Raw genomic sequence first — 25,308 nt, 5'->3', positions numbered from 1 at the left:
TCTTGGTTTAAACAAAGCCTAAAGAACCAAAATGAATAAACTCCTGTTGCATGTGATAGCTGCCAATTAGTTCTTGAAGAATAATAACTTTCTTACTTTTTTCTTCTTTCAGAACGATGAACTGATATGCAAGCCATTTTAGAATAAGCTTAATACAAATACTTACAAAAGGGATGGAGAATGATCATCATGCACATGTGAGTCTTAAAGGGGTTGAAGATGAAACTAGCTGAAGGTGGTCTTGATTAAACACTACTCTATCCAACCAAGACACTCAGAAAAGAAGTCCATTTTTCAAAACAACTTGGTAAAGAGTACCTATTTTCCCACTCTGCTCAGAACTAAGAAAGTTTTATGTTTTTCTTTCTATTACCAGATAAGCAACGAGTTTTATCCAGACCTTTTTTTTGAACAAACCAAGAAAACAAATGAATGTCCCAAAAATCTATATTGCATTTGAGAAATTGTTCCCTACACACTTCCTCGAATGCTTCCAACTAGGCATCCAAGAGGTGGCTCTGTAAACTCGCCACTCCTCCATTGTGGGTGATGGAAGTAACAAATATGTCCAAAAAAGTTTGATAAAAATTGTTGCAGAAGAAATTATGAGTTTCCCATAATTCTCTGGCCAATATTAAGCCAAAATTTATCTCTTCCCAATGTTTCCACAATACCATTTTCATAAGTGGGTGCTTACATTGTGAACCCTTGCATTACCCATTTCCAAGTTTGTAGTAATGCACCATCAAAGCTAGGGTGGCAGTCGAGTCATTATGGATTTGATAATATTAATCAAATATTTTAAGATAACATAATGAAGGATTATTATTATTTATATTTAAAAGACTCACGTCTCCTTATTAATACTGATAGTTAATGTCGATAGGCATTCTACAATCGTAGAATGGATGGAGTGCGATGGTGTGAGCGTGTTAATGTTACCTTTTATTCTTCCAGATTAAATTTGACAACCATCTACATTTCAAAAATTTAAATCTTATTATAAATAAAATATACTTTTAAAAATAATTTAATAAATACCAAATAAAATATTTGTTTAAATTATAATATTTAGAGACATAAAACATCCATTTTTTTAGAAATAAAAAAATAAAATTTAAGTTTGTGAAAAACTAAATACATGGAGATAAAAGAAATATAAATAATTTTAGATGAAATAAATTAAATTATAATTATTTTGTAGTGGATATCTATCAACATTTCTTTAGATAGATTAAATTAAGATATCTATACTAGTATTATCAATTAAAATCTAAAGTTCTGGCCATGAAACAATAACCTGATTTAGAACATGATAAGCGATCACTTAATCGTTGATCGCCCAATTAATTTAATTAATTAACTTATAATGTCAATTGCTCACTAGTTGATATAAATTGATTTAATGTTTGAAGTATCCAATCTTCCTATCAATATAAATATATACGTATATAATTCCAACCTATAATTATGCATTCACATATACGTAATCAATTACAAACCAGGGTACCATATCTGTTTATCTTTGGCACATGTAAATGCGTATCTATATGTATTCTCCTACTATACATATATACATATACATAAATATTGTTATGATTTATAATGCAATACATTAAAGGAAAAATGGCATGAAATCATCCTCAAAAGTAACAAGGGTAAGATGGTCGAACATGGTGCAAGTCAGGGACATAGAAAACAAGCGACTGGAAGGCCATCTCCAAATTCATTGAGAGGCATCAGACAACACTTTCCTAAGATCCTAGAGGACCTTTTCTGTACAGATCTTACCAGTTTCCTTGAAATCTTATGTCCACTGGGATACTTGTAGATCGAAAAGGATACAAGGGGGCTGGAAGGCATTATACTCTTTACAAAACAAGTGCAGGAACGCAGAATTATGGGATTGGACGACCATGAAAACTCTGTTTGGTTTGCTGGTCACTCCGGTTATTCTATACGGATGTGAAGTGTGGGGCGGTAGTATGTCCAAACAGAAATGGCGGCAAGTAGAAAGAATTCAAAAACACTTTATCACATGCAATCTTAAAGTCAAGACCACAGTTCCGTATGAAATCCTTTTGGCGGAGGTGGGTTCCTTTCCATTAGAAGCCGTCGCATTGATCCGAATGCTAAGCTATTTAAAGAAAACTCAAAGTCTAGAAACACATCGTTGGCCCAAGTTGGTAATAGAGGAAAAACTTGTGAGGTGGAAAAGCACATGGATGAAACAAAATGACAAATGGATGCAAAAATGGGATGTCAACATCCAAGCTTGCCCGGATAACATTAAAGAAATAAAAAAATTTGTCAATGAAAAATTTCGCAATATTCTGTGGACAAGACACATAGGGAGGAAAAAATCTTATTACATTAAAGAATTTAATCCCACTTCTAGTCATGATGAAAAGGCCTATATAAGGGCACCTATTAACTGGAAAGCAAAAATGTTGATGGCACAAATTAGAACTAGTTCACATCAACTGCGATGTGAAACTGGTAGATGGCAAGTTCCAAAGGAAGAGTGGGCAGACAGAACATGTTTATTCTGCAATATGGGAACAGTGGAGACAGAGCAACACTTTGTCATGGAATGCTTGGCTTACAACGACATCAGATCTGATTATACAAAAATTTTGCAGAACAAGGACTTCAACTATTTATTTGAGGAAGATCAAGTGAAGAGAACAACGGATTTGATTATCAAAATTCAGAGAAGAAGAGACAAGTTAACCAAAACTTTGCAACTGACTAGTTTGGCTCTTGACTCGGGAGAGCGATTGCATGGGTCCCATTGACTACTTTAGTCTCGTGGACGTCATTAAAATCTATCATATCATATCACTAATCATAACCATACCTTATCTGCTTTTCTTGATGATATCTTCCCCCCCCCTTCTTTTTCGGAGGCCAAATCGATGCTGCATCCACTTGTCTAAACATAAGTAGCCAGCCGAAACCTTGGTACTATAATATTAATAATTATGCATAAATGCTAGACAAACAGTTACATCTATTCTAGATATAAATGAAATTCATCGTGACATTCCATATATGTTATCTGATAATTATGCATAAATGCTAGACAAACAGTTACATCTATTCTAGATATAAATGAAATTCATCGTGACATTCCATATATGTTATCTGATAATTATGCATAAATGCTAGACAAACAGTTACATCTATTCTAGATATAAATGAAATTCATCGTGACATTCCATATATGTTATCTTAATCTAATGCATCATGAAATAGGAATAGAAGCAGTTATTATCTAGGGCATCATTTAGTTTAAAACCACAGTTTCTTACATTTGAAATCACCTAGGGTATAAATTAAACAGATACATGGTTACCATTTACTGGAAACCTTCTAAGGCATCAATCCAAGAAAGTCATTGTATCCAAATACCGCTTAGGGCATCATTATAACCCAAGTATCAAAATACGAGTGATCCAAGGGATGTGACACTCTTTATTCCTGGCGACTCTCAATCACTGCCTTTGGAGACATCCATGCCTTATCATTAAATATACATCGTGCCCTCTACAGCACAGGGTTCACTGTCTACCATGTTCCATCTGGTATTTACTCTTGACACTCTGCATATTATTTTCATTTTTAAAGGATGAACACAAAAACTTAGGTCACGATTTATTGACCTTTGAGGATAGCGCAAGGGACTGAGGGTGATTTTTTATCTTCGGTGTGAATACCTATTGCATTGGGTTAAAGAGAGCTACAGGTCATGCAATAGTAGCAATCCACATCCCTCGACTTTCATGGAAAGCAGAGATTCTTCACCAATGGCTGTTTTAAAGTCGAATTTTCCTCCCCAGCTTGAAGGAGATGAACTTATTTATTCTTGCAAAGCATTGTGGCTGCTCAAATGATTAGTTCTTTGCTTGCAATCTCTTTTATTTATATATATAGGGGATGGGATGCCATTGGAACCACCTGGTGATGCTGCTTCTTCTCTTTCCATTTTGCACCACAAAGTAGCCACTGCAAGATGCCTATAAGGGAAATACAACCTGCATCAAAATGCAATCCACTAATAGCTGAGGGGTTTAGTGTCTGCCCAGAAATGCTCTCCGATAAATAACTGGACTGCTTTTGGGAGTCCATATTTACCTGAAAATACCTTTTTAACTGTAGTTTCTTTCTTATCATTATCCTTAAAATTGTTTGCTTTCTTTACAAACATGGCCACTGGATTGTATGCAAAGTATTCCCTATTTTCTTTTATTGCCTTTGAATTGGAAAGTAGTAATAGCAGTAAAATACTATGCTAACCTTGTATACATAATTTATATTTTTGTGTACAGGAGTGGAAAGTATTGAGAACATGGGTGATGTTAAGTTTCCCGTCCCTTACAAGCAACTAACTACAGATATCAAGGTGAGCCTGATCATTGAACTTCTTCCCAGCTAAGTCAATGAATTATATTGCCCTTTGTATATCTTTTCCAATAAATAAGTTATTCTGAGGTTGAACAATTCAGAAAAATTATTCCTTTGAATCCACACATTTCAATTTGTTTTTACAATGGATGTGATCAGAATGCACTACAGTGGAATATGCAATATGTGCATTGCAAGAATCTAGAAATAAAAAATGTATGTAGGCCCTAAATATGAAATTTCTTTCATTTAACAAAATGTGTAATGAAACATAAATATCATACATCTATTAAAAAGATAAATTGATGCATGAAGACTAAAATATGAGATAATGTACAGAATGAAAGTGTTTTGTCTTCATAATTGCAGCTCAGTTTTTAGTGAACTTATTTACATTACTTATTCATTCTGTAAATGTCTATAATGTTTTAAAATCTACCCAGGATCAATTTTATCTTGATTGAAAGATTCTTGCTTTGTCTGAATGACATCTAGTATCTAGTACATCTTTTTGTCGTTGCAATGTGCATGACCCCTATTTAGCATGTAACGACATTCCTTACATGATTGTGCTTCATAAAGGATTGTCTATTTGCATGTTGATTCTAGTTTGTTTGTCTTCCGTCATCTTTTAGTCCTTTGTCAGTACTGTCAATCCAATTACCATCTGAATAAAGCTTACACATTGAATGGCATGATAGGAGATAAATTTTGACGTTTTAATCTCAAATGAAATCTACATTAGCTTTCAAACATAGTATGTACTTGGAAAACCATCCGTCAAAGATATTAGTTGCAGTTGAGGCAGATGTGAGTTCTTGAGTCTTAGAATGCTATGATGGTTGGACTAGATGGGCTGGGTTTGATCCACCAAGCCATTCAGTTTTGCTGCAGTGAGAGAAGGGATATATATGTCAGTAATAATCTGATTTTTCACAGAGAAACATGTTAAGGTAGGAGGTTGGGGAAGCTTGAAGTGAATTAAGGGATTGCCAAGGGCCTTTCAGTTCTATGCCTAGGTTAGCTCTTTATTTTCACTTCAATTGCTCATTTGCTACATAGTTATTATTATTTTTAAATATAAAAGTCATTTGAGTATTGGTGGTGGAGAATAAAAATCCATTTTTGGGGTAGATGGAGTTGTCAAAACCTTTTCATTCCTTCTTTTCATGTCAATTAGATTTCCTTCAGGACCTAGTCTTGTTTGGACTCTTGCCATTGCATTTCCAAATCCAAGTTTAAATGTTAGATTTATAGATAATTGCACATCTTTTGTCCTTTAACAAATATACAATGGGATAGGTGTTAAATGTTAACCAGAACTAGAGATAAACAGCAGAATAAACAAGATGAGCAGATAGACAAAAAGCTTCACCCTGGGAAAGCCCTCCTTCTCAAGGGAGTAAAACCCAGCCACACCAAAAACAACCTGTAATTGAATAATAATAATGATGGTCTGGGTACAATGCTCCAAATACTTTTGCATACCCTTAATGAATGCTTCACTATATTCTCCTTACAATAATATTGACTCAGATATACTTAGCACATGGAAGAATGAATGTATTCACATAATACTGATCACACAGAATGGAGATGATAAACTGAAATCATATTACTCACGATATACCACACAATGATCACCTAGAAAATACTAACTCTAAACTCAGCACTATGCACAATAGACACTAAAAAATCACCCACTGTAGACATAGAATGTCGGAACAACTTGTTAGACAAAAGGCTGAATACCAAAGAATGCATGCCATCTAGAACAAAAGACAAGAGTTTAAGAATAGTCTTGCGTGTCTAGTGTAGATAGTGCCATTACAAGAGATGGTTACGCTTCCACTTCCAAAACCGACCAACTCTCCATTTGCTTTGTTGTGACCTTTCATCTGTTGACATTGATGGTTCAGCATTGAAGACTCTTCACAGTCTTAATATACCCGACCATGATGAAGAATAAGAGTTGATGCAGCAGAGCATTGACATCAACTTTACATAGCAAATTTTACAAACAGAATGTTGATGTAACCATTGCAGGTATAGAAAGTATTTCCTGCAACTACAAACGTCAACACTCCCTCTTAGCCAGGGAGATATCTCTTCCAAATTCTCATGTCACGGAGTCTCTCAAATGACAGTCACAATGGCTACACCCTTTTGTGAGAAGACAAAACTTTATCATAGAATCTCTCAACTTGATAGCATCATGGAGTCACTCAAGATGATGTTATCATGGAGTCTCTCAACATGACATCGACTGTGGCTACTACCATGAGTGGAAAGAATAATACCTCAGTCTCAGAGGCAAACAAGGGCTTTCACCTCATATTTCTCCATCTCAGAGAAATATGCATTAGAAGGGCTTTCATCTGACATTTCTCCATCTCAGAGAAATATGCATTACAAGGGCTTTCACATCACATTCCTCTATCTCAAAGATATATGCATTAATACAAGTAGCAACAATCAGATGCTGAGACTTTCTCTCAGCAAGAGCAACATTTTCCACACCAAGCTTACCTCAAAAATATGTAAACTTCACTCTGGAAAGTGGCTTGGTGAGAATGTCAACTGTCTTCTTCATATCATATATATATTTCATTGTAAGAGTAACTTGAAACACACTTGAAATGTGCTATTACAAGTTAGAAAAATGATTATTTAACATGGTATCAAAGCAGTGGTTACGATTGGGACACCAGATCAGGGATCTGGCATCAGAGCAAGGTTTGACGATATACCTAGAAAGACTCTGTCCTGCACGGCTATGAATGATCCTCACAAACAACCTCCTAATCCTGCTTGATGATCTGAATAATATGAAATGGTCATTTGGTCAGAATATTACAGTGATCTTAGAAGCTTCTGCAATGCTTGATAGTGGCAACTTTGTTCTATCAAGCATTTGCAGAATATATATTACAAAAACTATTGTGAGCAACAACCATCGGTATAATTGTCTGTAGAAGTTTGAGCACACCTTACACCCTTGGAGCCATGAGTAATTAATGATTAGCATTGAGATCTTTACAGTGTTCCGTCCAAGTTAGAAAGACCAGATTAAACTCTCGATGCATAAATCTGAGAACTTAGAGCTTGCACGAAATGAATTTCAGTATATACTAATCTTCAACTTTGTAATTATCCCAATATAAGAAGAGTATCCTGACATATTACAATATTCTCTAATCTCAGATTTTAATAATAATGCTTAAATCAACGGGCCTAAGATGAAAAACAGAATTGTTGCTTTTCTGAAGCTTGAGTATTATGCTGTTTGACGAACTGTTGAAGAAATAATTTTAAAGGATATTAGTATTTCACTAAGTTTTGCTGGAGATTGATGTTTATTATCTAAATCAAAATTATCATTTATATTGGATGTTCAATATCTGAGGGAGATTTTTTTCATAACATTTTTGGAGCCTTATAAATTGTTATGAATAACATTCCCGTACATGAGAAACTAATATTAGCAGACTCTTGACTTTTCCGATTGCTTCATCATCTGAGTTAATTATTCATTAAAGTATTCAATATTGCGAATTAAAGATTTGATGGGTTTTGTCTTATTTCCGGAAGAGACTATAGTCGGGCATGAATTGGTGCAAATATATTGAAGCTTATCGGAATATTAATTTTCAAATGGTGAAGAGCCTTAGCAGAATTTGTAAGTGGGACTGAGAACAGGCTCCATTCTTCTACTGAGCACGAATCTGATTTTCTGGCATCATTGGTGTGAAGAGGAGAAAATAGTGCAGTGGCCAGAAGAGATCATAGAAAGGATATTGGTGTTAGAGAAACTGAAATGTGGAAGACACAACCAGGCATGTGGTCTACCACATAGAATGCTCAAAGATATTATCATATCATGGAATGCTTGACACAGGGTATGGACTCATGGAGAGTGCAGTATGAATTTGTATGTAGAAGTAGATACATGTACACCACAGGCCATGACTATATAAATGCTATATTTTGATGAAATATATGGTCTCGGGAAAGACAATGCTGATATCCAATTCCCTCAAAAGTCTCCATGTTTGACATACATACCTGTGTAATATTGTCAATGGCAAGGATTTGACATCAACCTCGTAGTAGATATATTATTCAGATTGATACGCGCATTGCTTTAACATGACAAAGCCATCATTCCAAATATCAGTATAGTTGCCGCATATCTTAAGGAATCAAAATACCATATTATTATAAAGTTGGGACATTACAAAAGTTAAAAATACTAGTCAAAGGAACGACATACTTGGTTGCCGTACGAATGAAAAGAGTTCTGAACCAGCAATGGGTGTATACCAATTATGTTCATGCCGCCGAGTGGAGATTATATCTGACTGGGAGTATTGAATATCAACCCCATTGCTTTTTTTAAAGCGTGCTTAATAGCTTATCCAATGAATTGGTGGATATAATATAGTAGTCATCTGTGGCTTTGTTGACAATCATTGGGTCCATTACTTCGATACTATACATCTCCAATGAGAGTTTATTATAATGCATTCTATGTGGGCATAAATTAATTAATTAAGAAGGTATGAGTAAGGACAAATGCCACCAAGATATGCGATTGGAGGAAGGATGTGTCTATTGAAGCAAATAACTAAGTGATACATGGCAGATTATTGTTTCTAAAAAAGGTTGACTTGGTTATATGGTTCTATTTCACATGCGCAGACTCTTATGAGCAAGGAAATAAAATTGAGCTTAGACGCTCTGCATCATTGAGAAATGAACCAATCATTTCATGAGGGTCTTAACTTTCATAAAATGAAATAAGTGGGAATTTTACATTGTGTGGGGGAATAATGACCAATGTTCCATTCCCATTGTTTGACAAATGCTTATATGGAGGAATTTTCTGATGTGATGCATATGGACCTTCATTGGAGTAACTTGTATCAAGGATTTTGATGTACAAATACGTATTTATTATCCTTAAGTATTACATGTATCTCTCTTATTTGTATTTCTATATGTACTATAAGATTTGCCTTGATCTTTTCCTTTGTCTTCAAAGGTGTTCTTGCAGGAAAAGAAGAATGGTACAATAGGCATGCTAGCAAATATTATGCAAGACTCAATTTTATAACAATAGCTCCAAAGTGGTTTTGGATCTAGGATTCATTAGTCCTATGGTGATCATGCTAGATAAAGTGAGACTAATGGAGCAAAATACTTCTATGATTGGGATTACGAGTATCCTTCTATAACAAGAGGGAGGTTGACGTTTCATTAGAGGAAACCTTGGACAAAGAAGTCAGGAGGTTGATGCATGTATTTGAAGCTTCAGAAGGGAACCACATTATCTTTAATGTCTAGTATTGCCAAGCTTGAAGATAAATCCAGAAATTTTACTACATTCACTCATGTATGCTTTCGTGACAAAGGGAGCATATAGAGGATATGCTTCAGTCAAATTTTGAGGATCTTGATCATATTTATTCAGAGGGAATAGACCATGACAACTTAGATTCTCCAGTGATCCGGAAATTGTAGCAGTCAAAGGACTATGATTCATGAGATGTTCCATATGTGCAGACTAAAGGGTCTTTATTCGACTACCTAAACCGTAGATGGATACTTGGAATACTATTCATTCGGAGTACATTATCACTGAAGATCTGACAATCGGTATTTTCTCCAAGCCATTTGCCAAAGTGAAGTTTGTACATTATTGAAGACAAACTTGAAGTAATGGATCAGAGCCTTTAGAGAGAGGGAGCCTCAACATCAATGATTACTTGAGATGCATCCATTTCTGTGAGAGAGAAGTTTGAGGTGAAAGCCTTTGTTCCATTCTCTGGAAATATTCACAGTGGATGTCGTGTGATTCACTACATGACTTTGTAGAAACATCCTGGAAGGTGACAATCTCTCATTGATGTTTGTTTATGGTTACTATAGTAAGGTGGCAATCTTACAATAGTCTAACCTTCTATCATGATGCATGTCATATGGTTGATATGTAAGGAGATCATGATCTATTATATCTTGTATATCAATAAGAACTGAGAGATAGTTATCATCAATAGATATCTATGAGTTGTATTGTATAGATATATCTTGGTGGATTCACTATCCATGGACAGGCCATGGATTGTAATGTCCCTATTGTAAGTATCATATAAGTGATACGTATGCACATACCTTATGGACATTTTAAGTACTTGGTGAATGTCATGATAGTTGATATTCATAGGCCATTACTCTTATATCATTAGATAATGGTGGATATCTTGTAATAAGATATTCATGGATATGCCATACCATCTAATGATCTGTATGGTGGATATCTTGTTGTAAGATATCCATGGATATGCCACACATTATGGTGAATATCTTCCGATCAAAGATATTTGTGGACATGCCATATGATCTAATAGTGCATATCTCATGTATCTAGGTTATTGAGATATGACTTGGTGTATCCTATGAGTCTTATTTTATAGAGACACCACGTGCAGATAATTTTCTTTGGTAGACATCATGAGATGTGATGTAAATTCACATACCAAGAATATATACGAGTTTGATGAAATTCATATGGTTGATATTCTTGGGCATACCATACTCTTGATGTTACCGTGAGGTAACAATTATACTTTATGTCATTTGTTTGGATAGAAATCACATCCTCCCTAGCTAAAAGGGAGTGTTAAAGATTGTAGCTTCGATTGGATGATTCCAATCAATGAAATCAAATGTTTGAATGGCCTGTTGGTCTTAAGCATTTGATATGTATCTTTCTCTATTATTAGTTCCTGCCTTTGGCAGGAAACTAATGGAATCATGAGATTCTATATTAGTTACATAAATCTAAAAATTTAAAGATATACTAATGTTTGCAAAAGCTATATTCATTTGCATTTTTTTTGAAATTGAAAAATACAATTTTTAAAAAATTGTATTGGCCCATGATAAAAAAGGCAATGAAAAAAAAAAATTTTCTCCAACAAAAATACAAATATTTTCTAACAACTCTATTAATGAATGCATTAATTACAACTTTATCTTTTCCACATTTGTGACAAGTGGATTAACTTAAAAAAAAAAATCATTTTTATCTTCCACCTCACAAATGAATGTCTAATCAATATTAATTATCCCTATCTATTTTCCTTACCAAGTTCAAATATAGAGTTAAATGTTTTATATTTCCTATTTTAAATATATTTATTATTAGTTTTGCATTGATGTTTATTTTTGTAATTTGTAAAATGTTATTCAAATATAGATATTTTAATCAAATACAGAGTTAAATGTTTTATATTTCTTATTTTAAATACATTTATTATTTAAGATAGTTTATGAAGAAGAAGTCATATGAATTTATAGAGTTAAATGTTTTTTAAGTTGTATAATTTAGATATTTTAATCAAATATAGAGTTAAATGTTTTATATATATATTTTTAAATATATTTATTATTAGTTTTACATTGATGCTTAGTTTTGTAATTTGTAAAATGTTATTTCTTTAAGTTTACACTATTTTACTAGCTATCTTACCAAGTTCAAATATAGAGTTAAATGTTTTTTATTTCTTATTTTATATATATTTCTTATTAGTTTTACTTGTTATTTTTCTAAAGTTTACACTATGTTTTACTAGCTACTATTTTACAATTTTGCTCAATTTTTTTTTAATATCATTAATACTACCCTTCAAACTTACTACATATTTTGGTACTTTGATTTAAGTAATCAACAATATTTTTTTTTGATTTAAGTAGCTGAAAAAGTTTATCGTCAATAAGTTTTTGCTAAAAATTGTAACTAGTTTAATTTCCCTTTCATGCAATACTACTTCAGTCAACCATAAAAACATGAAGGCAGGAACTTTGGCGCATGCGCCCCTTGTTAATAATGGAGCATATTATTATTGAGAATAAATTATTAAGTAGATATATATATGTGTGTGTGCGTGTATTATATATATGAGGTATATTATCTCACACACACACACATGTATATTATCTATATATGAGATATATTATATAATATACATATACAGATTATATATATAATATTATCATCATTACAATAATACATTAATCAAATATTAATTGATACAAGTTAAGACGAGACATGTCTCTACGGGAGACATGCCTCTCCAATGAAATATATATATATATATATATATTTCATTGTAAGAGCAACGTGAAACACATACAAAGAAAATAAGTGCTATTACAAGTTACAATAATGATTATTTAACAAGCTGGTTCTGGAAATGGAGGCTTTTTTTTGCTTTGATGATTTTCTTGCAAAGTTCCTCAGTAAGAATATTAATTGCATTGCATTAAATTGGAGTAACCATTGGAGCTATTATAGAATGTTATTCACTTTAGTTTAACCTTTTTTGTGCAGGGAATAAAAACTGATTTAGTTCTCTGCAGTTATGATGATCATATACTGGTGAAGCTTTGAACACCTTTCTGATTTTACTCTTATTTCTTATACAAGAAACAGTCTTTTGTTTGCTTTATGTTACAACCTTGGTTTCTTACATAGGTGATGGCAACCCAAATAGGAGCAGTTGGGACAATGCTTCATGCCAGGTTTGTATTTGCTATTCATAGCTATTTTTGTTAGTTTTCTTATCAATCAAATTATATATAACTTCAAGGGTCTTCTATTCATTAAATCAAATATGAATTTGAATCCCAAAGTTGAAATCCATCATCAAATGTTCATTTGCTTTTTTTGTTTAAATTTAGTAGTTTCTATTTTTTGTCTTGATTTTAAGTTTCAAGCTAATCATTTGATACTACTCCTTAATTTTTAAGGTTCATATTTGAGATAGGGGGCTGCTTGTATAAAATAATATACATTCCAAGAATCCAATGTTGGCCCAATTTCATTGAGGGCCTTTTTTGAGGACGACAAAAGGATGCCTATAACCAAAAAATGAAAAATTAAAGCATAAAGGGAAATTTCAATTGTTCATATAATCACATTGATAAAGCATTCATCATATACACTATAGATCCTAACACATAATGTGTGTGTTGAATTGTGAGTTTACAAGAAGTTGAACAAATTAGCGAATGTCAAAGTTTAATTGCTTTCGTAATTTGCTGTCAATATCAATGTGATATTAAAAACACTATGCAGGTGACAACAAAGCTGTGATGTTCCCATCCATAAACCCATAGTATAAAAGTAATAAAGTACTTTTGTGGTCAGGAAGTTGCAGTTCTTGAGCACCTATATCTAGTTAGTGAGTTAGAAGTAGATGTACATAAGTTTTTAGTAGAGGAATGAGATATTCAGAAAGTTGGGAAGGCTTATAATAAGTCAATTTTCCTAGTTGCATTAGGTTGAATAAGGATTAGTCCAAGATGATTTTCACCTTTCCAAGAAATATGTTAAGAAATAGGTCAATGACACCAAGTATGGAAAGCATCTCCCTTGATAATACAATTGACTTTATATGGGAGAGCTACAAAGATCATCTAGGCATACTGTCATCCATGAAAGACAAAATGATGATTACAAAGAAGTTGGAATTGATAAGCTATTGACATGAAGAGGGACCATAAGTAATTAGGGACTATCAAAGATTCCATATGCACCGTTGAAGGGAATCAATTAAGCATTGCGTCTTGATCATGAAGATTCCATATGCACCGTTGAAGGGAATCAATTAAGCATTGCATCTTGATCATGAAGACTCATGAATCACGATTCTAGTTGCATTGAAGACTAATATGATAGGCATAAGGATCAATGACCAATAATAGATCAAGTATAGGAGAGAACGTCTTCAAGACATCATATTGAAGCATATACCCTGGAAGGAAATTGATTAAGACTAAATATGAGAAGTCTGTATTGATTTGCATCAACACATGAATTAAGTGATCGAATAATGAAGAATAACATCTACGTCATGAAGAACATTCCTAATGCAATTCTTACGATTAATCAAATTAAGGAAAAAAAGATGGATACATTATCAATGACAATTGTGTATAATGAATCAAGAACTAACTAAATCGCAAGGAGGATAAGCAATCCACGTGCAATAACGATTCTAAACGAGTTTAGGCTGATCATTTTTATCATCGCTTAAGGCATGAACATATACCACGCTGATGATGATTGAATCATTAACCAATCTAAGTACCAATTGCGATAGTTAAGAATTTTAATCCACCAATCACATCGCTATGAAGAGATATGTTTATTTTCAGTGATTTCTAGGCCGATTAAGCATCAAGTGTTTATTAACTGAACTACAAATATTGTCGATCTAGGACTAATTGATATCAAGTCATTGGCAATTAAAGAACATGAATTATTAATGCCAATGAATTTTGGCAATCCATGTATTTCTAATTATTGCTTCTGGATAAAGATTGTGTCTAAATTGTTTACATCAATGTTTCAGATCACATTCCGTGATCATCATCAAGATGAAAGAGAGCACAAGGAGAATGAAAGATAGAGTGGTTGGGATCAGCTAGAATAAAAGAAGCAAGCAAAAGAGGGAGTCAACACAAAGTACGAGGTAAAGACAGGAGATAGGATTGACTAAAACTAACGCTTGACCTAACCACATCAAAGAACCAATAGATATGGTTAGAAAATATTATAAAATAAAATAAAGCCATACAATTGGAAACAAAAAAAAACAAAAGCCAAAATAAGTAAAACTAAAGTAATGAAACCGGAAAATCCAAAATACTAAATAAAATAAAAAACAATGGAGAAATCAACAAATGAATCAACATCAAGTCTATCTTATAGCCCCTCCGTTAGGATCTAGCACAACTTTGAGAGTGTACCAATCATGAAAGTGTCTATCTTGTGGCCAAGATACTCTTTGACTTCGTCAACTCCTCCACCCTTCTAGACGAGAGCCCAAACACTACTAGCTTCAAGCCGATCGATCGAATGCCTACCAGGGATACATTCGAGCATGCCATCCTAATGACCTTCATCATCTATTGAATTCGCTAGACGCAAACTTCCATCAAACTATGTGGCATCTAGCTTTAATGGTGCAACACTCATGTAAAATTCATTCTGCACCCTCACCATCGTGATTCAGGTGCATTCTGTCGTAATAGACCATGGCTATCAAGGATACTGATATGAAGTTGTATCTAGACAAGCAAGAGTAGGTTCAATGTATGTGAACTGTTGTCGATTGTTCGGTCCAAAGGCTAGTGCTTCTGTCATGCCTGCGGTTCTCCCTATGTGAAATATTCTACTACCAACAAGCATTGATAATCCCATGCTACCTCGAGTTTCTTGTCCATGACCTCATTCTAATGCAACATATATATTCGATTGGAATATCCATACCAACTTGATAGGATCATAATAACAAATCATTTTAGCAATGCTTACACCCTCCTTCACGAAGGCATACATCCCATGCCGTTAGAGCAATTCATCCATTGATTAGATCACCTCCACTCCACCTACAGAAAAAGTTGGCATCAAACGTTCCTCTAGCACTGAGATCAAGCACTCCTCGAGTACTTTAACTGAAGATTACTTTTCATGAGTGCCGCAATCTGCTGGTGGACGTACTGGAGGTGAACACCAATGCCAGATTCGGACATACAAAATGCATGGTGAAGTGTTGAGTGTGGGTGTGAAAAATCTGGACAAATAGCAAACGCACTTCTATGAATCCTTACACTCGAAATCCTTCAAAATAACACCATGAAAATGCAAGATCTCAAGAATCGACTCATAGATTCCTATCATCAATGTGCAAAGACCTTCAAAGGTTTGAAGTGGTGGCTCTCATATGAACATCGCTCTTGGTCTTCGCAAGTACATCCAATGAATGGAAGATTCAAAATTATCATAAACATGCTAGATATCTCCAAGTCTCCAAGAAAGCTTCAAAAATGTCTATAATAACCGTAGCATAAGAAATCATCATGATTGTAGCAAAAGAAATCATCATGTCAAAATGAAGGAGGTCTCCTTTATATATCAATCCAAAGGGGCATTCTCAAATTGGAGGGAAAATGAAAATTAAATGAAAGGGTATGACCCACATAAGAGAATGTGCAATTAGTATTTAATTAAGAGATGTGGAGTGTAACACTCCATAAAAATTATAAGATGAGGGGTGTTTTTATTTAATTTAAATATAAAATAATCCCTTTTCTTATAAAATAAAGTGTGTGACAGTTATTTAATTATTTCTTTTAATATAATAATTGTTGCATATAAAATTAAGTGAGGAGGGGTTTTATTTAATTAAAAAGGAACAAACTCTTTTAATTAAATAATACAAAAATCAAGATAATCAAACCATTTATTTAAAATAATTAAATAAATGAATTTGAATTTAATCAAGGAAATTGATGTAAAATAATAATGATTAATTAAATAATTCAAATAATTCAAATAATTCAAATAAATTGAATAATTTAATTTGATCAAAGGAAATGATGATGCAAATATTGATTCAAACTTGAGATAAATTATGAAACCGGGGCACATAGTCAAGGTGACCATTTTTGGGTGCTTACAGAGTGAAATCAAATCTACAAGCCTTTCTACGTTTTCAAACTGGCTCTGATACCATGTTAATTTTATGGTAGTGCTCGTTAACCACCGACAAACCATCTGATCTGTTGCCTTCCCAACCATAGATGATAAGCTCTTATGATCACCCTCAAGCACATTGCATATTCTGCATGTTTCAGTATTCATAATTATTAATGTAAGAATGGCCTTGTAGTTTTGGCACCAAGAATAGAATCAAACCTATTAATTACAAGTTACATTAATTACTTAATTGCAAGTTACATGAATCACCCAAATAGGGCCAATTCTTATAAGGATTGATATGACAAAGTTCATTGGCAACATGGCTAAGACCAACATGCCAATTAGCCATGAGGTGTACTAGGTCAGTCCTAGAAGGGATCCAATCTAGCTACAAATCAATAACTAGTTGAAGGTTTTATTGAAACATGGACAAGCAGTTCTTGTGGACAACACAATCCTGATGTCATTAGCAAGAACCCAAATTCAATCCCCTTCTTGGGTTAATCTTTAGGTGTTGAATATGATTGAGAGCTTTGGCTGTTTTGGTTTTCTATTAGTTATGGTCCATGGATTGGTACCTTGGTATCGGATGATGATTCTGGTTGTAGTCGGTTTATTTATTTTCAACTGATACAAGTTGACAGTATATGCTGTTTAAGGGTTTAAATCTAAGTTAACGGCTCAAGTTCGTGTTCAAAGAACCAGTTTGCTGGTACGACAAAATTTTGAAATGCGATTTGCGTTCGTTTGGGCTCTTTAGTACATAAACATGTAAAACTTACACACACACACACACACACACACACATGCTTATGTATGCAGCCAAGAAGAATGAATTAAGATGAGAATGCCACATAGTATCATAAAGACAACAAAAACACTATAAAGTTGTAATCATAACATCACTTCTATTATCAACATCAAAATATTTAAATAATATCGAGTGCAAGTATCATTGTTTTGTCTTTCAACAATTAGAACTTTATACTAAGTTCTAATCATCTAATGGACTATCCAAATCTTCATCTTCTTCTTCTCATCATCAAAGGCATTAGTTGATTCACCAATAGTGCCAATATCAATGGGATCAGATGCATTGATGACTTTCTGCTTTCTAAGTTGTCGAATCCTTGTTACTTTTTCATTGTGCAGAGAGCTTGTTAGTTTGTAATTAACATCCTACTTGAGAAATGTTATACAAGTAGCTTGCAACTTCCTTCACCTATTGAAGATGTTGTTTAGTGTTTAAAATATCATTTATTATGATACAAAGCTTCCAATTAATTGGACAGGGATCATTATCAGAAATTGGATATAAAAATTCCACTGGAAGATATATTGAGTGCTAGTTTAATTTGATGTAATAAATATCTGAACTGTAGCAAATTTTGTTTTTGTAATGTTAAAGATCTTTATTCAAATTCTGTAATAATCATTTTTTGCGCTAAATTATAGAATGTATATTTGTGGGGTTCACACTCAGCCTGCCTGTGTCTGCCCTGGTTCGACCATGATTCTACCTAGGTTCGACTTGGAGGAACCAGCTTGCCTAGGTTCGAACCCAAGTGGAACTCAAAAGGGAACCAGGACCAGAACCAAGGACCAGCTCGAAATTCGCCTGGTTCAAAGGGCTGGGGGGAGAACTGGATAACTAAGGTTTAAATAATGTATAAACAAAGGGAATACCGGCATTTTTTGGTTTTTGGGAAACCCTTTCTAGGTTTTGTAAAGAGCTTTTTAATTTTATTTTCCAATGTCTTTCTAATTCATATTTTTTGACATTGCAATTTTGATACAGGATTACAAAAACTTATATAAAAATACTTTTTATTTGTATAATCTATTTAGGCTTGCTGGATACACTGTTGACAGAGGATGTGTGGATAAGTTAGAGACTACGAATGCAGATTTTGCACATAAATGCTGGTGTGGTCATTTTAGCTATCAATTTTAGGTGTTAAGATCAATTTCCCAAATTGTGCTTAAAAGTTTGTGGTGCTTGGTGGATGCATCTCAGCATCTAGGAAACAATTAAAGCCCACAATTTCCCTGTGCTTAGAAAAAAACGCATCTGGGGTACTTGTTGAAACTATGTTAAAGCTAGATATCAGAAATTTATGGAAACTTTCTCAAGTGATCTAAGATGGTCCAAAAAATAGTTCCAAGATTCCTGGGCAAGCTACAGAGAGTTTTTCCCTGCCCAAGTTTTCAGTGTTGTTTCCCAATGCCTCCAATGCGACTTTGTGCTATTTTCTTCTTCCTTATTGTTTCCTGTAGAAATATTCTTCCAAATCCATGATATTTTCTGAACTAGCCATCTCCATTTCTAATACTTCTGCACACTCAGTTTAAATGCCTGTTTTTTTGTTTGGCATACAACACAGTTGAAACTTTCATCTAATGTTTCTGTAGTATTCATTGTTTATAATGCTACCTGTTCTTTATACTACTACCCGTTCTTTTTTTGAAGCAGTGAGGGGTTTGGCAATCTTTCCTCAAAATTGTGGTTTCAATTTTAGAAGCTGAATTCAGCGTCTTTGGCTATGAAGAGGGACAATTTTTATTTTTTTTCCCAAAATCAGGTTGGAATGATTTTGGTTATCTTGGTCAAATCTATAAGTTTTGTAGAATAAAGGTCGGTCTTAGTAGTAGCAGGTTCATTTTGCAGAGCATTCTGAAGAGAAGGGGTCAGCCTTCTATGCATTTGTGACCAAGGACCTGCAGAATATGTGTTCTGTAGAGTGCTTAGAACAATGACCATTAAGGGAGGGTATTAAAATAATGAAATGCTCTTTTAATGGTCATCTTAATTAGTTTAATTAGTTTCTAATTCTGGCTTCAGTTTATGTTTGTTTCCTTTAGAAACATTGTAATGTAATTGCCTATATAATGTAAAGGATAACCACTCTAGATTTTCAAGTTAAGCAATATCTGGATTTGTTTTAAATTCTTTACAAATATGTTGCTTCAAGAGAATTACATCTGAGTGGGTGTGTTAATATATCACCCTTCGTTTTGTTCCCTTAAGTTGGAAAATTGTGATTATACTTTTTATTTCTAATACTGGAAGCTCCAACTTCTGAGATCTGCCCCTTGGGCTGAACTGTGATTCGCTTGGTACAGGTTGCATGGATATTCTGAGGATCTTTTCCTATCAGTATCAATACGGTGACAAGTGTCAATGTTGGGAAAACTTGGGTGCATGGTTGTGAAATTGTGGATCACCCTCCCGCGATAAATCTGAACTAGTTGGTGAAATCCTTAGGACTGGTTTTATCGGTCCACTCATTATTGTCTCCCAACGATTCCCTACAGGACACAAATTTGGAGATGTCACTCTTTGGGTGCTCAACAAATGTAGCTCAGTAGGATCCCCTTGAATTTCATTCTAAAATAGCTCTTGGTCCGATAAATCCGCTTGGTTCACTTGATATTCCAGATATGCCCCAAATGGTGGGTGCCTGTCCAATATAGACAAGATCTGTTACTTAACATGTGGAATAATAGGAATTGATATTCAATATTTTACTAATGCTGCAAATATGAAGCACTGTAGTATTGTTGTTTTGATCTTAGGTGCTCTAATCAAAGTTTTTTGTCCCCGTTGGAGCTGGTAGTAATGACAAAATATTAATTGCCCAAAAGCAACCTCCAAAATAGTGCCTAAACTCTCATTTAAACATGACTAGGAAATATAACTCATGGGCACAAAGTTTGGTGCCCAATTTATTAAATATTTATTATTATTACCATGTGGCAGGAGTGTTGGAAAACAATTTTTCCTATTAAAAAAATGTTGAGGCCCGGTGTAAGGAATGTGAGACATGACACTGAATTTCTGAGTTGAGTAGAGTTTAGTAACTTTTGAAGACTTTGTATTGCAATTGTTATTAATCTGAGAATTTATAACTTTTTATGCAACCCTCCATAATTTAACTCTTTATATTTTCTGTTTGTCTTCAATCCAATTCTTGTGTGTACTCAATTCTTTTTGGTCTCTATTTTTAGCTAGAAAAGTCAGTTGTTAATTTTCATAGATTTCGCCATTATTGTCAACCCTAATTTCGCGAGAAAAAAACAGTTACATAATTCATGGATTGTGGAAATCTTCTAACTGCAATATTTGAAACTCTAATTGTACAGAAATGTCCACCTGTGTAGAAGAATTGTTTAGCCTTGTGCCCACACTCGAGAACTAAACAGATAGGTTATTCCATGGTTGAGATTTTTGCATTTCTTGTCTAAATTGAAGAAAGGTTAATCCTTGCTGTTCTGTTTGTGTTGTAAAAGCGACAAATTAAAACAGTGATATGTACAAAATTGATAAGACTTTTTGCTCAATGGCTTTTAATAGCACAATAGTGGGGGTGCTTTTGTACTTTTTGTACCACAATAAGGGTGTGGTCAAGTTTGTGTTAATTGCCAACAAACTATTTAACTAATGAGTTAGATATGGCACACATTTAAGTCTAACAATGTTCAGCAATAGTTTTTTCAATTTAATCAGAATTCAAGGCAGTCGGTTTTTTCAACATAAGTGAAGTATAAGGTGTTTGCAATCTTTGCCACATTGTGAATTATAAAACTTTCTTTTGAGATGGCTAGTCCAGCACCTAACAGCTTCTCTCATGCAGCTATCAATTGTTTCATTTTTTTAATGGATTTGAGCATTTATAGGCTTGGAGCTACCTTCTCAATGGAGAATCTCAAAACCTTTTCGTGTTCTGTCATGTTTTTTTCTAAATATTTGTGTCTGACCTTGGATTAATCTGATACCAAATCACAACAGCTTCTCCCATGCAGCTATTCTTTGGTACTTTTTGTTAATGGATTTAAGCATCTCTGGGCTCAGAGTTGTCTTCTCGATGGCAGGCAACTCTTCTTGGAGGATCTCTATGCTTTTCCAAGGTTTTCTATGTCATTCATAAATCTATTCTTGTTTGACCTTGGATTAAGCTGATGGCAAATCACAATAAAAAGTTTCAACAGCTTGTCTCATGCAGCTAGCATTTGTCAACTTTTCAAAAAACTTTGAGCATCTTTGGGCTCAGTGTTGCCTTCTTGATGGCAGACAACTCTTGTCACAGTATCTCAAAAAATTTGAATGGGTAGTCCATTCATGTTTGACCTTGTTCTAAGCTGATACCAAATTTCAGTGGTCAGGTACCAGGTATACCATATAACAATGCTGTCATCCAATTTTTTGTCACATCTTTAAAAAGACACTACTGCTGGAGAGTTAGCTTCAATTTTTTTTTCTCTATGAAATTTTGTGGGTTTGCTTCATCATATATCTATGTATGGGTTTGCATCATTGTTTCATTTGATTATCATAACTCACCTGTCATCATATGTACAAACTTCGGATATGCCTTAAAGAACATTGAAATCATACTAGAAATTCCAGCTCTAATTCATTGTGGTGTCAAAGCCAATGGGGATGGTTCACGGTTTGAGTTTCAACTACTTCTACACTGCAGACAATTGTCATTCTGTATACCTATTTCAGCTGCTTATCGTCCCATATCGAGGTTTTGAAGTGTAGAACACACCTTAATACCATTTGAAATGTAGGGGTACACACCTTTTCAAGCCAAGTGTAATATTCCTTGTCAATTCGAACCTCAACTTGTTGATTTGTAGGTCAAGGAATATTGTCAAACACTTCTAATACGATCTCTAAGTTTCAGATTGATTATGCTTGCTTGAAATGATATCAAAGGGAATCTAAAAGCTTGTAATTGATTACTATTATATTTAAGAAAAGAACTAAATGCATATGCAATTCTCTTTTGGCTTTTCAAATGCATATAGATGAATTCTAAATGAAAAATGTGTACTTACAGCCAATTGGTATTTTGTCGAACACTTGGCATGGATACTATTTTGTCAATCATGTAAGATATAAATATGCACATTACATCAAATATATAGACTTGATATACAAATCGCCCAATGAAGGAGATGAAATTGCAATCATAATCAAGCCAAGTACAGTAGGGCGGGCACTGTTCACGACACTGTAGCAGCCAGCAATAAATGTATTCTTCAATTTAAGCACAAATAGAACTCTCCTGAATGCCAAATTCAGTGGATATTTCACCACCTCAAATGGTTGCAACACTGAAGAATTGACGCTCTCCAATGGCTAACTGAAATCAGAAATCCTTAGTTTCTTCTCCCAAGTATATATCAAATGCAATTGACAATGATCGGATGCCTAACAATGAAGCTCTCGCCTCTATTTGTTCTTTTCCTTTACCTTCTAGAAGGAAATAAAATATTATTTAATTGCACTCTCTAGAAGCTTCCCCCTTTCCAATACAATAATTAGTTGTGCTTCTAGAAATGCACTCTCTAGAAGCTATCCCCTTTTTTGATACAATAACTAGTTGTGCTTCTAGAAAGTTAAATTAATTCAATATAAAGTAAATTAATTAAATATAAAGTCACTTTTAGATTTATTTATTTATTGATTTTAATTTAATTTATTTCTGCTTATTTCTCCACTTAGCCTTCGGAAACTATTAAGGTGATGGATCTTTTACAAATGTTTACATTTCTATATATGATTCTATTTGGGCAGATTGCTAGAAGAGCAGACTTATAGATTTCGGCTTGTAATCTGCAATCTAGCCCTCCCTTATACCTAACTCAAGGGACATGTCCCTCTCTGGGTTGGCCTACTTAACAACAAAATTGTTTCCTCGAGATTGGTGCCTATTCCAAGAGTTACTAATGGTTAGTAACTAACTAACCACATTAGTAAATAAGAAGGCTTATAAAAGCCACAAGGAAGATGTCAATCTGTCTAGAGGGGACAATATGTTCTAAGGACCAATATTTAAGGGAACTCATGCATCCAGATCAGACTGATCTGAAAATTAGAACACTTGTCTTTTTAAAGTTACAAGGAATTAACACTCCCTCTTAACTTGATAAGATAAGTGATAGAGACATATCTAGCAACATCAATAGAGATGACTAAGCATAGATATACACTCTATACCTTTCTAAATTTCAAGCATGATGTATCATTATACAAATGATACTTGAAAACACATCATATTACAAATCTTGTAATATAAGTTATTACCGGAGCTTGTGATCAAATCACTAAGCATCATTCATAATACAAACTATCAAATCACCTAGGCTTGTAACACAGGGTGTTTGACAAGGCTTGTGATAACAGTATTGCATAGAATGCAATACTCAGGATAAAGACTAGAGAATAGTTAAATTCTCCCTTTACCCGAGTTGTGACATCTGGAGTTTTAGAAATGTCACTGTCACAACATGATCTTGATTTTGTCCAAGATTTAGATTCTACCAGCAATCCATTACTAGAATGCCTTACACAGGATAAAATCCGGAGAATAATTAAATTCTTCCTTTATCCAAGTTGTGACTCATAGGCACACAACATGATCCTGAATTAAGATCTGCCAGTGCACTGGATAAAATTCGGAGAATAATTAAATTCTTCTTTTATCCAAGTTTTGATTCATAGACATAGAAACGCCTAAATCACAACATGATCTTAAATTCATCCAAATCTGCCAGTTGTTCTCTATTGGTCAGAACATTATCTCAGAGATCGTCACCTATTATAATGTCTTTATACAACTGTTAATTATTTCAGAGATCGTCACCTCTTCAATAACAAACACAAATGGTGAAGCCCACAACAGTCAATATCCTGACAATAATATAAATTATCATAAGAATACAAAACAATTCAATCATACCTGGATCTTTCCTGTGATGATCACTCTCAGAGAGGTTTGATAAGAATACCTGCTTTCTAATTTCCAGTACTTTAAGGATAAACTCTAGAGAATAATTAAATTCTCTCTTTATCCAAGTTGTGATTCATAGATATCAAAATGTCTCTTTCACAACACAATCTTGAATCTATTCAAGATTTGCGAGTAGTCCTGTACTGATTTAAAACACCATAAGATCATTTTCTGTCACCGCAAATTCATGCTAGAAGATTCCTTTGTATTATTGTAAACCAAGGTTGCATGGGTACTTGTACCCACACCCCTAGTACTCGTACCCACGTACCCAAGTACCGGGTACACATATCCCAAGTACCGGGTACTCGGTGGAGAGCATCATAGCTAAGGACCTTGATTGAGATTTCTGAATTTTTTTTTTTCGGTTTTTTGTTTGTGTATCAACTCGTTGTTTATTAAGCTTAATTCAATACCTAATCAGTTCGAAACTTTGATAGAATATTGATTAACAATAAACTTTATCACTGTTCAAGCATAAGTTTATCATTTCCAATATGTCATCATCATATGATTTATGATCTTGTTCATGTTTAAAGTTTTCCT

General features: G+C 33.9%; 1 protein-coding gene across 5 annotated transcripts in view; it reads left to right on the top strand.

Moving 5' to 3' along the window:
• The first annotated feature begins 2,842 nt into the window (after window positions 1-2,842).
• LOC149534166 (uncharacterized) overlaps window positions 2,843-25,308 on the top strand; it is a 31,093-nt gene continuing 8,627 nt past the window's right edge. For 2 of the 5 annotated variants that reach the window (XR_016357028.1, XM_089804622.1), the window contains exons 1-4: window positions 3,104-3,587; window positions 4,332-4,405; window positions 12,803-12,850; window positions 12,947-12,993. Coding sequence is in view for 4 of the 5 variants with exons in the window: in XM_089804622.1 (XP_089660748.1) it covers window positions 4,352-4,405; window positions 12,803-12,850; window positions 12,947-12,993 (149 nt within the window). In the remaining variant the exon portion in view is untranslated. Of the gene's footprint in view, window positions 2,965-3,096; window positions 3,588-4,331; window positions 4,406-12,802; window positions 12,851-12,946; window positions 12,994-25,308 lie in introns of those variants that run through there. The other 3 variants (XM_089804623.1, XM_089804624.1, XM_089804625.1) reach the window with 3 other exon arrangements.

The sequence above is a fragment of the Cupressus sempervirens genome, chromosome 10 (assembly GCF_028749045.1).
Source record: "Cupressus sempervirens isolate cs-2001-9-10 chromosome 10, ASM2874904v1, whole genome shotgun sequence".
Lineage (NCBI taxonomy): Eukaryota > Viridiplantae > Streptophyta > Pinopsida > Cupressales > Cupressaceae > Cupressus > Cupressus sempervirens.
This window is presented reverse-complemented; position numbering and strand designations above follow the sequence as displayed.